Source organism: Danaus plexippus (assembly GCF_018135715.1).
Source record: "Danaus plexippus chromosome 3 unlocalized genomic scaffold, MEX_DaPlex mxdp_25, whole genome shotgun sequence".
In the NCBI taxonomy this organism is placed as follows: domain Eukaryota; kingdom Metazoa; phylum Arthropoda; class Insecta; order Lepidoptera; family Nymphalidae; genus Danaus; species Danaus plexippus.
In genome coordinates, this window is record NW_026869844.1 from 389,532 (window position 1) to 406,589 (window position 17,058).

At 31.7% G+C, this 17,058-nt stretch overlaps 2 protein-coding genes across 14 annotated transcripts; both read right to left on the reverse strand.

The window, feature by feature from the left end:
• Positions 1 to 77: 77 nt before the first annotated feature.
• Positions 78 to 1,459, reverse strand: LOC116765568 (transmembrane protein 256 homolog). Its single transcript, XM_032655084.2, has 3 exons — positions 1,242 to 1,459; positions 862 to 1,137; positions 78 to 481 (listed from the first exon to the last, which is right to left on the reverse strand). The coding sequence occupies exons 1-3, from the start codon at positions 1,311 to 1,313 to the stop codon at positions 338 to 340; spliced, it is 492 nt and encodes a 163-aa protein (XP_032510975.1). The 5' UTR covers positions 1,314 to 1,459; the 3' UTR covers positions 78 to 337.
• Positions 1,460 to 3,230: 1,771 nt separating this feature from the next.
• On the reverse strand, positions 3,231 to 16,180 carry LOC116770619 (inter alpha-trypsin inhibitor, heavy chain 4-like). 13 transcript variants are annotated; one of them, XM_032662186.2, is made up of 27 exons: positions 16,023 to 16,180; positions 14,740 to 14,859; positions 14,449 to 14,654; positions 13,663 to 13,773; positions 13,314 to 13,567; positions 12,900 to 13,000; positions 12,689 to 12,817; positions 12,257 to 12,457; positions 11,911 to 12,076; positions 11,627 to 11,779; positions 11,357 to 11,494; positions 11,007 to 11,173; positions 10,719 to 10,862; positions 10,418 to 10,591; positions 10,080 to 10,173; positions 9,869 to 9,889; positions 9,496 to 9,573; positions 8,973 to 9,065; positions 8,463 to 8,486; positions 8,156 to 8,179; positions 8,049 to 8,075; positions 7,932 to 7,946; positions 7,419 to 7,463; positions 6,733 to 6,795; positions 6,344 to 6,540; positions 5,961 to 6,133; positions 3,231 to 4,106 (listed from the first exon to the last, which is right to left on the reverse strand). In XM_032662186.2, exons 2-27 carry the CDS (start codon positions 14,848 to 14,850, stop codon positions 4,046 to 4,048), a joined length of 2,970 nt encoding a protein of 989 aa, XP_032518077.2. In that variant the 5' UTR covers positions 14,851 to 14,859; positions 16,023 to 16,180; the 3' UTR covers positions 3,231 to 4,045. The 13 variants fall into 13 exon arrangements, with proteins under 13 accessions (XP_032518077.2, XP_032518126.2, XP_032518092.2 ...); XM_032662235.2 differs by lacking the exon at positions 8,973 to 9,065; XM_032662201.2 differs by lacking the exon at positions 7,932 to 7,946.
• Between the last annotated feature and the right edge of the window lie 878 nt (positions 16,181 to 17,058).

The following is a 17,058-nucleotide window of genomic DNA, read 5'->3' on the forward strand; positions in this document are numbered from 1 at the left end:
GCTAGAAGTATAACAGTATCCACCCAATGTTCACAATCCACCTGGATGGAAAGATTTCTTTGAATAAAATCAAAATATATGTTTTATAATATTATATTATTTGTTTGTACAGTCTGCACAAAAACATAGTCTTAACAATAAGTGATGAGGGTACATTTTCTAATGACAAACAAAATTATTTACATCAATATTCAATTATTAAAAAGATAACAGTTTTTTGGATGTTCTATACCCTATTATGATTTAATAAAATAATTCAGGAATAACTACAAACACCTTTACCTACATAATAATTACTCTAATACAACAAAGACGGCTGACATTTCTATTAAAATGTCTACAATACCATTGCAAGCCACCCAAGAATAAGACAGGATCCTCCAACAGGGGTGAGACGACGTAGGGCTCTTTCACCAGTAAAAGCATGGTAGTAGCAAGTACCACAGAAAAGCCCCATACCAGCAATGAAAAATGAACCCGCCTGCAGAGAAAAATATACTAGTTTAATTTTTTGAATTATTAAAAATCATGATAAAATAAATAATACAGAAACAGAACAGTGCCTCATATATAAAATGAGATAATATTTAATTTATAGTACTTTTTTATTTATTGTTCCTAACTTATCTTTTAGATATTCAACTGAACCCAACTTAGTTCACAGTTAAATTTTGTGAAAATATATCTAATCAAAAGCATTATTACTTCAAATATTATAGTTAAATATAACAGTATATTGTAAAAAAAAAATCTTGATTAATGCTATAAATATTTATAATTGATATAATTTATTCCATGACTTGCAATACTGTGACTTAACACATTTTGGAAAATATATAAAAAAAAGTTTAAACTACTTACAATATATGGCCTTCTACATAATGGAACCGTCATTAGTGCCAGTGTATGTAGAAAATGAAATCTGTTTGCTGTTTCGAAGATTTTTTTAAGATCTTCCTTTGTATCAGTTTCTGGAAAATGTCGGTGTGCTCCCATGGCACCCAAAACAACGGCGGTGGCCCCGCTTAGGCCTGCCAATCTGACGAATGGCCCGGCTGCTTGTGCAAGCTCCCACAACGGCATTTTGATAATCACTGGCGGAGGTGGTGCTACGACGGTTCTGTTCTTAAAAACTCCCTGTAAAGTAATAAGATATATTTAATAACGATTTGAATTTCTCTGCTTGTCACTTATGTATATAAAGATGACACGCAGAGATGCGTTTAATCCGAATAACTTACAACACTTCGTAAAATATTCATTGCCCCCTCCGTCACCGTATTTATCATAAGGGTATCCATGAGATTAACCATACCTTTTGCGTTTTCAAAACTCTAGTAGTAAACAAATGTACAAGGAATATAAAATATAATGTTAAGAAATAGTTATTACGTTCTCGAATTAACTTTATCGTTCATCAGCCTAGGTTTAAAGATTTATCTCTAAATATTGATATTTTTATTAGTCAGTGTCAAATGAGAAATCATTAAAAATTATGGTTTGGGTTCTAGTGTACATTATGTATAGTCTGTATTATATAAAAAAATATTTTTTTAATCGTTTTGCCTTCTCTTTCGATGGATAAAATAATTAGGTGTATCGTAATAGGAGTAGTATTTTGTACTTTTTTAATTGTTGAAACCATTTTCTTTATGCATAAACACCGCCATACTAACTAAAATTTATTTGTTCACGGTAACAGAAGAGATTACATATTACATATGTGCGGTTTATGTATTAGATATCAGTCAAGTTTTTCTAATGAACTTATCTATATTCAGCAAGGTTTTTATCGTTTGTCGACAAAAACTTAGCACAACGTTAAGAAAAAATTATCATACCTATGTAAGAACGATACATACATTCACCTACTTAAATAAGATTGTGTAGCAAGCAAAAATCTGTGGCTGGTCACGTCTTTCTTAAAAATCATCTCGTTAAGCAGAGGAAACTAGGATACATGGGCATTACAGGCTTAAGACCTGTCTCATCAAAAACATACTATAGTGCAACTTTTCAAAACGGTCACATAAAAATGGGCAACAATAGGAAAAAAATTTAGACGAGTTTGCTACATCCCAACTCTTGCTGCTTATATTCTTTACAGAATTAAAGCAAGCTAAAAATCCCTAACAGCAAAAAACGTCAGGGCAAATGTCAATTTGTGCTAATATGGGACCAAACCGAAAAGATCTTCACCTAGGGGGTAATTCTGTATTAGTTGCTTAGCGCCAAATTCAGAGAGCAGACCCGGAGAAAGTGGATTGAATGTATTTCGTGTAAACAGTGGGTTCATTCAGGGTTGCACAGAAGCTGGTCTTAGCTATGTGTGCCACAATTACAACTCTGAATACTCTGCTTCATCTCTTAACTAAGTTTATTTTGATTGTTTATTTGGTTCAAAAGAAGTTTTTTGTTTAGTATATTCAAAATGTTAATTTTATTTTTAATTGTTATTTGATTTTAGATTTTTTTAATGTTCCTACTATGTGTAAGGATGATACCTTGAAGACTGATTAATATTGTTATGTGGTGCCGTAATTAGTTTAAAAGATAAATAAAACATGTTTTCTTAGTATTTATTGTATTGACCCAGATCGCTGTTTCAATTACATCAAAGGGGTTAATTTAAGTTTTTTATAGATGGATAAAAGTAAGAATGCTCACTGTAGCACTGCGTCAATTTCTTGCACATGGTGCATTGATAATGATCATGTCTGTATTTATTCTCTATATTTATTATATAGATATAGAACAGGTTCATACGAATTAATTAAGTTTTAAAATATTTGTCTCCATCAAATATTTACATATACATATTGCAACAAAAAATATCATAGGAAGAAATATTTGATTAGAAAAATCTATCTGTACAGAATTATTGCAAGCTTTCTCCTCTTGAAATCTTCCTTCTTTTTTAACCATGTTTTTAAGTGGATGTACATATTTAAAAGTACATATTCAATGAATGATCAATCATATAATTATATATAAAATAAATATATATGCACGAGTTTTCCATTGTTCAAGATGTTATGATAAAAACTAAATAACTTTTTTTTTTTTTAAGAAAAGCCTAGTAATAGTTGCGCCTTTCATCTAAAATCGGCGGTTTAACGTTTTCAATCGAAAAATTATTGGCTGCACCAATAAATACTAAATGTTGAAGCTAAATAAGGATAGCTGTAAATAGTGTTAGAATTATTTTATTTTCAATAAAAAACTAAAAATTCTACTTCATACAATGTTTATTTATTTTATATAAAATTAATTACATTAGCAAAAATTGTAATAATAATATTTAAAAATTATGATAAATATAATGTCACGTACGCTCGAATACAATGCTTCTTATACTTAAATGGTAATCCAATTACGATTTGACAAGAATATCGAAATATCAAAACTATACATTCATTCACAACCACAAAACTTATTACATATAAATATACATTCTCTTTATTTAAAACAGAGCTGAAGACGCTTGGAGACTTGAAGAAAAAAAATTTTTTTAGGTATTATTTTTGTTTATGCTATGGCTTCTTCGCACTGGAATCGTGGAATATTTTGCCAATGTCAACGTTTTTATTTGTTGGAGGAATTATAAACTCGAGTACTGTGTGAAAATAAACACATAATAATCTGGTAATCAAATATTTCTTAGTTGACAGATACATGACAGCAGACGTTAGGTATTACGTTTAGAAAAAAGTAAATCATATAGTTGTGAAATACAAATAAATGAAATATATTTCAAAGAATAATAATAAAATACATTTGTTTTCTACAATCTATGTTATAAATTTATTGACATTTAATTTACAGAATTATTATATATATCATATATTTAACCATAGTACCGTTCTGATTTATCGAGTTGTTCTTTAATATTTTTACTTAACTATTATTTTTCATATAAGAATTTTCGAGTAATATTTTGTTTTATATTATATTTTAAAAAATCACATTAATTCGTATATCGCAGTTCTTTATAGGGGATCTGTATTATTTTATATTTAGTAATTACTACTTCACAAACATATTTTTAGATAAGAGGTAGCACTTCGGTGTCTATTTGGCTACTCGGGCAGCAAACACCAGCGTATCTGTAACAGAACATCAAGTATATTATTAATGCACAAAAAACCTATATATGTAGATGTAATAAAACGTCTGTGAGGTCTATATTTAATGAACACATCTCATTATCGTCAGTATGTAATGAGTCAGTATATAGTTAGTATATAGATATATATATCTCTGCTCCAGCTGTTATTTTTGTTATAAAATAATAGACTCAATAACTGCTCTGGAGGCACTTTTAAATACGACTTACTCAATTGGCCAAGGTCGGTTATTGTGTTTTTATAAATAAACGAGAGGTTGATTTGGAAGGACAAGCTATAAGATTAAGTATTGCTCGATAGTTTTCTAGGTTATTCGTGAACAGCTGACTACTATCAAATTCGATATAACTACCTTCTACAAATCTTTTTTGTTACATAGAATTTCCAATGTGTCAAAATTAAAAAGGAGATAAAAGAAAATACGAGTTCCTACCAGTAATCCCTCACTTTATTTTAAGATGTTTGAAAACAATTTTTTAAAACCTTTATAATAATTTAGGTTTTAAATTTTTTAAATCTTTAAATTATGAATGAAAGAAATTCAAAGTGTTGCCATCAGGTTAACGACACGAATTCTTACCATGATAAAAATATATTATGTGTGACTATTTAAGTCCACGGCGAAATACATTAAACACCAAATACACGCTTGAATTGTTGCGTCCATGAGAAAATCGCAAAAAGTGTTGTTTATAATAGTTTTACATGTAATGACAATTTCGAAACCGTATACTAAGACTCGTATTAAATAAGGCATTAACATAAAACCGCTTTTTTGCAACCCTTCCATTAACTAGTGGTATAATGTTGTGCTTGCCAACTTTATTAAATGGATTTTTGCCTATTTAATTAACATTTGCACTCGAAATGTAACGTCAGTGTAATATATTTAAAATGAATAATAATGTCATGACCAATGTACGTATAGAACCTAACCCCTTTTTGTTAAAGTTTCATTTTCATGGTATCATTTTAATTTTAGCCTTTCACAATATTATTATAAACACTAAAACATAAATGCACATCTCTTAGATATTTTTAAGGGGGCAGATTATCTCAATTGATATTTTTTTCTAAATGATTTATACATTAATTGTTTGTGGATAGTCACCTACTTTAATTATTGTGGATAATCCCAGAACATTTTGCTACTGCATATTTTTCTAGGATTCCTTAACAACTCTATTTAATAATTAGGTCTAAGACTTTCGCAAGTTTTATTCATTTAAATGAAACTAATATTTTTCGGATATTCGTAAAAAACTACATACTCCCGACGTCTTACACACATCTCGTCTGCCCGTGATCACGGTTGCTAAAAAGTAACCGAAACGTCGGGAGTATGTAGTTTTTTACAAAAATAAATCACGCGTAGTATATCCGAAAAATATTAGTTTCATTTAAACTCTATTTAATTTCTATCAAACGTAATCATATTTCCTATATATTATATAATGAGAGGTATTTACAAAATTATTTTTTATTATTATATACCTGCTACATATGTACTATTACTTTTTCAACACCTAATATTTTAAATTAAAATATTTAATAAAGAAATTATATATTATGGGAAATAACATTTTGTTATTTGATGTGAACTTATTATTATCATTTGTTGGTACTCTCTTTTTTTTTTCGAGTTGACAGTAGCGGTTAGCCCTATTGGCTTTTACAGCGTCACCGGGAGGGGTGGGCGGCCCGATGGGACCTACCCGTTTAATTCGGGCCCGACGGAGGGATACGCCCGTCCCAAGGGTGCCTCTAAGAGGCCTGACCTCGGCTTAGAACGTCGTTGTAGTGGAGGATGAATCGGATATTGGAAGTACTCACTTGTTGTCAACGCGACAGTATGATCTGCGATAGTCATCTTCGGTGATGTTCCTGGCTGCGGAACAGCGAGTGATATAGACACAGGAGGCCTTCAGGGGTTCAGGGCCCGAAGCAGGGCTCGCTGCGTCAACGGGCACGTTCGTGCAGGACTCCTCAGAGCTACCACGAGGAGCCTTCACAGACAACAAAAGTTGTAACAGAATTGCATTGAAACTTTTTGTATAATATACATATCACGCACATAGAAAGATAAAGTTACATTTAATATGGTTAAAGAAACTTATCTGCTTTGTTTTAAAATAATATGTCATACCGGATGACATACAACATTTTGTGTGTAAAATAATGTGTCAAATAATCATAAATAAGTGATTGCTTCATACATTACTATCTTTAGAGAGCTGTAAAACGATTTCGGTTCCATTATCCATAAACACGAGGGCGTCAGCGGTGTTGTTCACTAAAGCTAAAGCCCACATGTAGTTCTCTAAATGGTATTTGTCCTGATCTGGGACTTCGGTAGCGGCAGTTTCAAAAAAGTCTTGCACTGGTGCTGGTGTTGTAATAAATGAACTTGAACCTGAATTATCATAGACATAGAAAAAGATTACGTTAAACTCTATTAAAAATATATAATTAAGCTTTATTCTCAATTACTTAATTTCAGAAATAAAACTTATTTTTTTTTAATAAACAGAACGACAGCATGTTTTTTTTTAGATACGGTTTAAAATACGAGTAGAAATAAAAATGGCTTGTATTATTAGGTTACTTAGAACACGTCTGTTGGTTTGGAAGCCTCCGAACGAAAGTGGTCTCGCTGCGATGTGCCAGTCTGTTCAGAAAAATATGAGAGAGTTAAATAAGATAAAACAACGTATAATTTTTGAACACAACCATATATCTCTATAAACTGTAAGCCATAACAAGCTTCAGATATCCAAAAGTCGTCAAGAAGTAAATGCCACAATAAAATAAAAAAAAATTACATGTATGTATATAATAAGAAGAATAAATAATAAAGAATAAATATAGAGGATCCAAGTGTTAATTTAACTTGATATTTATTTTTCATTGTATCTTATATCTCATTGTAAAAACATGCATAAAACATACAATTTCCTTTTTGTTATTATTATTTATAGAACTATAGACTTTGGTGATTATGTGGTATTTAAAAGATTATTATATTTTAATATTATTAACACAGGATTAAATCCAGCCAAAAAATGGAAATTACAAACTAAATTACATCGTGCAACTAAACAACACTACTTTGGAATTATTTTTGTCTTCAAACTATAAATAGTGTAGTGCCGTCACAAATGTTGACATTTCATCTCGGTATTAAACTTTAGTTTTTTTTTTATTACTGTACAAAAAAAAATCAAAACTTTTTTTTTTAAAGTAAAGATCAAAAGTCTTTCAAAACATCTTTAGAATAATATATTTCCTTACCTATAAAGCCATCATAATCGTCCTCGTCTGAATCGAATCTGTAACCTGATTCAATGAACGTTTATTTCGTATAAAAAAACGAATAAAGCTAAACTAAATGTTATTTTCGATTTTGGTTACTAAATACTCTAAACCCTTAAATGACTAATGTGTCTAAGCTGAGTTCCGCATGAACGTCAACCTTGTTACGAGCAATGTAAATTTTGTATCAATTAAATGATATTAGAAAACAACATAAATTAATTTAAAATTAAAAACGATAACATGAATTAGATCCTCTACAAATATAATTAAACTTTTTATATCGTTCGTTAGAGACATGCACCAAAAACAAATATGTGTGACAGATAAATATTATAAATCAGTGGTTTTCTGTTGTTACGCAAAAATTCTCTACATACGAAATTGAATTATGAATATTCAAATTAAAGTTGTCACAGATAATAAACACAATTGTCGTGAGGCTTGCGACACCTGATTTGATAGGAAATTATGTAATTCATTCAAACTCACTTTTATAACCGCCTCCTGAAAAATAATAACGACTGAATTGTAGGTGACATTTTGTTTTTCATGCATATAAAACTATGGTAATCCATTAAATTCCAGAAGATTACAAATAAGACTTACCGAAGGAAACACGTCTGTGTGTTGGCACTAAAATATTTATAGATAATTAATATATTTAAAACTTTATCTAATAAAATATAAATATGTAATTAATACACAATACTTACTAAAATCACTTGAAATTATAGAATCTGAAAAGGAAATTGTAAATTTCAGGTTTAAGATCGGTATAGTTTTAGTTGATTGAGACATAACTATTTAAATCGACCCCTGAACGTAGCAAATAAATAAATCTTCTAAATTGTGTATATTTTTTAATTTATATACATAATTAAATAATAACGGCTCACACGTAACAACTTTCGGATATCTTATATTAGTGGATAGCTAGACCCTGATTACGTTTGTTTCAACGTACTCAAGCTTTTGTTGGCAGTGTTAACTATTAACAAAATAAAAAAAACTTGTTCTTACCAGCTCTGTTGAGACTGATCTGGCCTGAAATATAATTTATAAAATTATTAGAACTTACCAGAATTGATCGACATACTTTTTCTATTTTTAATGTGAGATTATTTTATCTACATATTTTTTTCTTATAATAAATATTATATCCAAAGAAAAGTTTTTCCATGGCATGTAACGTTTAGTCACATTACTTAGTAAATATTTTTTTCCATCCTATTAATGTTAAAAACTTTTTTCTTTCTTATTTGTGACAATTTCAAACACACATTGGTAAGATTTTAAGAGGTTTTTTTCGAATTCAAAAACTTAAACATATAGAGCGTATACAACTATTATTAAAATAAATGAACTCACCCATATCTTGGAAATGATGATCTGCATGCCAATACTTTATCTCACAGAGCAATACACATTAAATTTTAAAAGCCCCCAAATAATATTTTTATGAAAATACGTGCTGTCGTTCTGTTAACTTAACAAAGCTTATATTGCAGTTTTTTATTAATTAATGCTCACCAATGTCGTCAAATTTTTCGTCGACCTCCTCGTTTTCTACTTGAGCATGGAAACCTCCTACCAACGCGAGTGCGTCTCCATTCCCACCCATAACTTTAATTCAACGATATTCGGATTTTAATTTACGTTCCCAAAAAAAAATAATCACATATTACGTATGAGCATGCAACGATCATCATAACCTTTTGTTTGATATTGACCCAAATTCGTTAATGACTTAATATTAAATTATTATTCAACCACAAAGAATTTTAAACACTTAATTAAATTGAATTTAAATTTATAAAGGGTTATTTTTATACGCAACGGTACTCAAGTTTTGTTTCCATAGAGTTATATATTAGATATCCTAACTTTTAGACTAAATTCTATATAAATCGGTTCCATAGTTTGTATATGATCGAGTAACCGACACTCACACTTATACAAATTATTGTATTTATGAAATTAGTAGGAGGCGGCATAACTTGATTCCAACCAAAGCGAAATGATTTAGCAACCTCTTAAATAAGAGAGAACTTACCCATGGGTCTGTACGCCGGTGGTGCTATCAATAAATGATGACTTAAAGGCGCTTGAGGCATTGCATTAAACGACAGTGCTGTAACAAAAGGTATGATAAGACTAAAAAAACAATACTTCCCCTAGAACTTCTATTATAGCATTAAAAATATAAAATACCAACGACTTTATCGACAATCAATCATTCGGCAAAGAATCGAGAAGAGAAAGAAATGTCAGAAAGTTGGTAAGTGTCTCCACCAATGATAAGTTTAAACAAAACAACCTTTAGCTTAGACACCAGTCTAAACCATTAACCGAGGTTTGCGCCATCACAATTTGGGCCCGCATAAATATTATGAAATGTAATTTTTTTTCTAATCTTGTTTACTTACGTGTAATACCTGAGAATTGATCTGTAACAAAGAAAAATATATATTAGAGCTCAGGATTTGAACTGGACTAATAAAAAAACAGCTATTTGCAAGCTTACGGAGGTAGAGCCTTTTAAATAGAACTTTAATAATATTATCAATTCATCTATTAAAACTACGTATTCTTCAGCATATTATGAATAGACGATGTTACAAAATGTCTTATACATACTGTTGTTATTTTTGTCTACAGATTCAGCGTCCACGGCGTTCGTTTCGTTCGGCTTTACCACCACCAACGACGTTAGGGGAGTCACGAACGAGTACTTAACAAGAACATAAAGTATTACATACAAAGTCATATAGAATAGAATATTATAGAATGAATATGACGTATTACGATGACTACTGCTTTAATATACAAAAGATTATGTTGAGTAGAAAAATTACATTCTTTTTTGTTTCCAGAAATAACAGACAATTGAACAATTTCAAAGGAACAATTAATTGAGCAAAATATATGTTCATTAAATGACATGTGTATTGCTCAAAGAGTGTTCTTTACCCTACCTTCAGCGCTAAATTGAGTGCTTTCTTCTCATGCTCTTTGGCGGCTGTATCTTCGGAGGCGTCACGTTGGTCCAATAGCTGATGGATACTCAGGTACGCCCACAGGCGCTCCAGAGGTAAGAACTCCTTCACGCGAGTGACTTTGATCTTGGACTGATCATTTTCATATGGAATCTGGATGAAGTCATCACGTGTTAAATTGTTGGTGATTATGGAGGGTAATTTTTATCGCTAATTGTGGTTTTTATCTGTTTTTTATAAGATCTAAGATGAGTTGTAAAAATTTTAATAGTTTAATTACCAATTTTCCATTTTGGTTCCCGCAGAAGCCACTAACGACAGGTCTCAAATCAACTTCGTCGTCATGGAGCTCCCCAGCCACTACTACCTCTGAGCCCGCGTACACGGTGCGGAACTTGTTCTTACTAACTGAACCCTCTTTTATCTGTAGATGAAATATGTATTAATGGAAAATATGAAAGAGTCTTATCAATTGAACTTCACATTAGATATCAAGAAGTTTAAGGTTTAAATTGATATAATTTCCACTTTGACATGCATTGACCAAACAAATAATGAAGCCAAATACCTGTTCCCGTGGGTATGTGAACTTGACGTGAGCCAGCAGTGGAGAGGAGACCTGTTTGTAGAAGTCTCTCAGCTGAAGCGCCGCATCCGCCGCCTCGTAGATATGCCGCATGAAGCCCTCGTTACGCAGCGATAGCTTTCTCAAGAAGTTGCGATCCGCATCCTCACCTAATAAATTTATATCAAAATTCTGTTTCATATTTTGAAAAACCTATTTTTTAAATTGCAGATTTTTTGAAATTTATAACGACTGATATTCTTGATAGTTCGAATTCTAAGGTTAATAAAGTGATACGTAGGATTCGTTTGCAGTATTAGGGTTGCAATATGTGGAATTGTATTATATATTACCGAAAGCAAGTGAGAACAAGGAAGCCCTCATTTCTCCGGAGTTCTTCTCGGTGACGTGTGAGATGATACGCGAGGTGCTGGTTTCTCCGACGGTCGGGTCGCCGTCCGTCAGGAAAATAATGATGGGCTCCAATTCATCTGTTTAACAACATAGTGTAATTAAAAACAGGATTTCCATAAATTTGTTATTAGATATTTGTGAATATACCATGCATCAATACGGTGTACGCCTAATCTTGGATATTCATTTGAAGTTTACAATATACTCACGGACTGGTTTGGTTTTCAAGTCGTTAGCATTTGCTATCGCTTTTTCGTTTGCAGCGTCACTTGAATTCGATTTTTCAGAAGAAATATCGTGCTTTCCAGAGAACTTATGAATAAGATCCATAGCTACGCTCAAAGCGCTGTGGATGTTGGTTCCTAAAACAATACGGTACTAATTAATTATTAACATAAATTTAAATGCAAATAATTTAAAGTTTGTTTACTTTTTGGCTAAAGGTAAGAAGAAGCATTTTCCGGAGATTTTTCAGTAATTTAAACAAACCAACCTCCATTAGCCCGTAATCTGGAAATGATAACCTTGGCCTTAGCGATGTTCTCAGGTGAAGCAAGTGATGGTGAGACAAGTTCCTTGTTTGATGATGACGTTGATCCATACCAAGAAAACTTTTGAGGTTCAGGTTGAGGTTCGTCCGCTTCTTTCAGCTCATGGACCTAGAGAAAGAATTGATGTACTATTTCAAATAATAAATAACAATCGGTACTGAAATGTTCTATAATATATTGCTTGATATTACTAGCAATAAAGAAACACATTCTTTTCTCTGTTTTATGAAATTGATATTTTCTAAATACATATTTGTTAAATGGAATTTCAAAAAATCATTTCGTTACCGAGTAGTCGGAGTTAAATTCAACAATGCTGAAGTAATCACTCGGGTTGAGGTCGGACAGTATGGCGTCCATAGCTGCGATCAATTGTTCCACCTTGCGACCGATCATAGAGCTGGAAGTGTCCAGCACAAATACCACGTACTTGTTGAGTGGTGGCAACGAGCTGGGTGCCAGGAAGTGCACAAAATATCCATCATTCACCTGGAAATTAATAATTTTAGTTAACGAACATTGACATAAAACAAAAATGTAATAAATTAAATATTTTTAGCAATAAACGTATACTTATTTCAATTATTTCATTCTATATATTCTTATTTTTCTTGAAACATTTCTAATAACATATATTTTATCCTAAAGTCTTTCCCAAAATAGGTCTAGTGTGAAACAAGCTCGAATTTGAGCTCAGCTTTTAATATGAAGAATAAATACCAAGACTTCTCCATCGTTCGAACGTTCCACGTCGTATTGAACAACAAATTGTCCCAAAACTCCGTCTCTGTTGTCTTCTTCCTCATTGTTGTCCCAATAATGATGTGCTACGGTATCTTTTGTTTTGTCCTGCATATAAAAAAGTATTAATTTAAAACTGTCCTACAATCATTCTACGTGTATTTCACAACTGCTTGTCACTTCCATTTACCTTATATATCTTAATAAGGTTCATCTGTTCGTCCAAGTCGGGCGTGAATGTAATGGTAGCTTCCTTGTCGCCATTTCTAGTTTGGACAGCCTTTGAATTTTCTGCAATTTTAAGATATTTCATTCAAATGTAAGTTTCATTAAGGTTGAAAGCCATTTAACATCCAAGTTATGGCTCACGGCGTGTTTTAATTGCCGGTAATTGATTTCAGTTCACAAAACGGGTACTGTTCTAAATAAATATTTATTGAAGATATACATATTAAGTCATAAAATTAGAGTGTATAAAAATTGCTCTTAAAATAAACTTACTGTTACATCCAATGTTAAAAAATTCGTTACCTACATCAATCAAAATTTATAACTCAATGCTCGTACGAGGGAAAGTGCGAAAGTCATTATAATTGGTACTCACGTGCGTCGTTTTCTGTAGCATCGATTTCATTGCCAGTCCTGACCTCAGGCACTCGGAGCGTCGTGATCTTCTGGGACTCCTTGATGTGTACCACCACCTCCAGCTTGGGTACTAAGGTTCCCGGGTGAAGGTTGATTGCGTGGTTGTAAACGCCGTTGCGACGCACCAGTAACTCCTCATACGTCAGATTGAATATAGCAACACTCTTCGGTTCCACATTCACTGATACTGTGAAATGGTTTGAATCACGAGCTCTGAAAAATAAGTAATACACATGTTTCAAAGCGTCAACATTGAAAATAATCATACACGTTGAACTGTTTTAATTTTTTTTTTGAGTATTGCTTACTTGGCCGCGATGTGGGCCGCCCCAGTCCCGTGAGAGACAGCTTCGTTGAAAATTTGTTTCGCTTCATTTTTTTCTTTTACGTAAGCCTTATACGATTTCCCGCCCAACGTCCTGGAACAGATCATTAATTTTGTTTTGTAATTAGCATTTAGCGCTACGTTGATAGGATCGAACAAACGATTTATCGCTAATATGGAAATATCTATAATTGCCGATGACTTTGAAGGACTGACTGATGGATCGGTAAATTACCAATTAATTATTCTCAAACTTCATCTTAATTTGACTTGATTGTTATAAATTCTCACTGGAATGTATGTAACCATTTCTTCGTAACAATGCAGTAAATTTTGGGACAATACGTGATTATTTACAAACGGTTCAAATGTAACAATGGTTTTTCCGAATCTATCGAAGACGATACCCACAATTCGTATTATGTAATCTTATCAACTTCTCTAATAAAATATTCTATGAAACTAATATGTTGAACAATTTGTGTGAAAAACCCTCACTTAACTTCCGATTAGGTTAAGGTTATCATATGTTTAGATGTAGTTGACTAAAATATGTATGTATGTCTGTTATCACTTGAAAATAAATTTATTCGAAAGGACAAGTAAATCTTTCATTTAATTCTCATACATATTATTATTCTTCATTTATTTTATATTAGATTTATACTATTCTTTTTTAATTGTAGTAAATCATATAGGAATTCTTTGTTATTCCTAATATATATACTGATTTGTCTTGACTAGACACAAATTAGCTAAGGCTGCTTACATTATGAAGCCGCTGATGAAGGCTGTCTCTGGCAACAGCACATGGAAAGTTGCCTCCTGTGCTTTGGAAGCTGGGTTTCTGACGTGTGTGACAACAGCTGTATGTGCGTACCGCATCGTCACCTCCGAATTAACTCTCATTTCTGTCACTTTGATAGGAGCGTTTGGTTCATCGGTTACTGGTTCAGACGGAGCAGCCGTTGACGCCTATAAATAACGTCACAATAATATGGAACTTATAATAATAACATACAGTATCTCCTCAAAATTCTATGTGCAACTAAATACACACCTCATCATCTGTCTTGGCAACAACCAAAGTTTCGGTGCTAGAAATTGAGGCGGTTTGTGCTTTTGTAACGATAAAAGCTATGTAAAACAGGTATATCCAGGATTTCTTCATTTTGTGTTCCTATGTAGAAATAAAAAAAATTTGTTATTATTTATAAAATAACACAATTTGCATGGAGCGAGTTCGCTCCAATGTGTGCGGTAAAAAATATTAGTTAAAAAACAAGTCGCTATAAAAACAAATGGGATTGGATGTAAAATCAATATGATGTACCGAACGTCTGAAAACATACGGCCTTGAAGATTGATAGTAGAAGCAATTTTATTTATAGTTATTTTTATACGTGATAGTTAAAAAAACGTTTTGAATTCCCTAAATAGCGTTCTACTAATATGTACTAACTTCTAAAATACTCTTTAAAATGACCATAACCTTTAGGATTCGTATCTGCACTTTTTGGAGGCATCTCCAACTAGTTTTTATATGGGTATTTTTTTCAAAAACAAAACATGTTTCTATAAATAATTATTACTAATCCGGCATCAGGAAAATTACCCGTTGCTGGACCGCACAGGACTGGTTCTATTATTTTTATAAGACTATAAATATAACTTATACGTCTTTTTTTAGACTTAGGTATAAGTTATATTTATGGCCTTATAAAATACTGTCTTTAGTTATAACGATACCTAAGTCTTAAAAATTACAATATTTTATAAGAGTGAAGCAATGAAGATGAAGATTAAGACAAAAAGATTATAATTAATATGAGCCAATGTCTGATATTCATTTTCGTTTATTTTGTATATACGAGTATTCTTCCTAAAATAATATTAACGAATACACTATCGATATTAGGTGAGTATATATTTGTTTGCACTATGGATAAGTTCAAAGTATATTTTTATCAACACAAATAGATTTTTTCTCTTCAATATATTTATGATGTAGGTACATGACATTACAGATAACATTCAATACACGACGTGACCGCAAGCCGTCTTAAAAACATATATATTATACAGTGATCATATACATCGGATGTCACGAAAGTAGATATATAATAATACCGATATATAGCATTGCTTCCCAACGCATAGCAACGTTAAACAAAACAAGTTTATAACCAGTCAAGATCAAAAGATTTAAAGTCGGTTACGTCGTTGATACAATTGATATCCGAGAGTGAAGCGGCATTCAACTTACAATCAACACTATAACAAGTGATTTTATATCATCTCATAACGTTAATTCCACCGGCCGGCTTAGGATTATATACTCACAGTTTTGTTTACTCTCAACGAGATGATTGCGTCAATTGCTACTCAATTTCTGGCACGTTCCGTTTCCACTCCCTGCGGTTGTAATAGAACTAAGTGGCGAGCGCGTGCGTTCCCTCCCTCGTCAGTCACGGAACTTGTTAGCAGCCCACCGACATCGCTTATAAGTACGCATCATATCTACGACGTATGCATCCAAGTGTTTGTTTTTCAAACCAGGGTTTCCCGGCGTATCTTAAATTACCTCCGAATTAGCTGTTTCTTAGAACAATCTATTGGGAATATTGAAGATGTTTTTACAAAAAGATACATACGTCAATAATTAATCGATATGTATTTTATTGCATTCTATAATTGGTTCTATATTTAAATATCTTACGAAATGCAACTTCTTATAACGTTTTTCTCGGACGATGACATACTAGATTGCATTTAAAATTTTAAAATTAAAATTAAAACTTTCGCAAGATTGATTTATTGATCGTAACGTTAAAAAGACGGAATTCTCACTGCATTGCACTTATGTATGTATTTTCAATAAAATTATTTTTTTATTAGCTCCCTACCCAACTGATGTAATGTATGTTTTTTAAATGTCAGATGTAGGAATTAGAAATAAAACAGAATACCTCCTCGGTGACATTTTGTAAATCAGATATAAATTTATAATACAGTCATTTGCAGTTTAAAATATATTAAATACTTCTTATATTCTAGAGAATACAAGGTAGGTATTTTTTTATTCTATTTTTGTTATTATGTCTATCGTGCTAAATAAAAACAATAAATTTTATAGTCATGTAAAAAATGCAATACAAAATGCTTTATAATATGAATTTATTTTATATATGCATTTTCCTTGTCATCCAAATTGTACCCTAAGTACGCGTTACCATTCTTTACTTATACTTATATACTTTTCCATTTTTTTATACATAAATCTTCGCAAATTATAGTATCAAAGTGGGTTTAAGATGGTAATCTAGAAACTCTTCGTATTTAGTTTATCTATGGTAAATTTGCAACGCTTTATGAATAA

Coding starts and splice junctions, on each gene's coding strand:
- LOC116765568 (XM_032655084.2), bottom strand. CDS start 1,313: ATGGTTAATCTCATGGATACCCTTATGATAAATACGGTGACGGAGGGG. Junction 1,138..1,241: donor TGAATATTTTACGAAGTGTT/GTAAGTTATTCG, acceptor ATTACTTTACAG/GGAGTTTTTAAGAACAGAAC. Junction 482..861: donor TATGTAGAAGGCCATATATT/GTAAGTAGTTTA, acceptor TTTTCTCTGCAG/GCGGGTTCATTTTTCATTGC.
- LOC116770619 (XM_032662186.2), bottom strand. CDS start 14,850: ATGAAGAAATCCTGGATATACCTGTTTTACATAGCTTTTATCGTTACA. Junction 13,568..13,662: donor GCGGCCCACATCGCGGCCAA/GTAAGCAATACT, acceptor CTTATTTTTCAG/AGCTCGTGATTCAAACCATT. Junction 8,487..8,972: donor CGAAAAATTTGACGACATTG/GTGAGCATTAAT, acceptor ATTATATTTCAG/GCCAGATCAGTCTCAACAGA.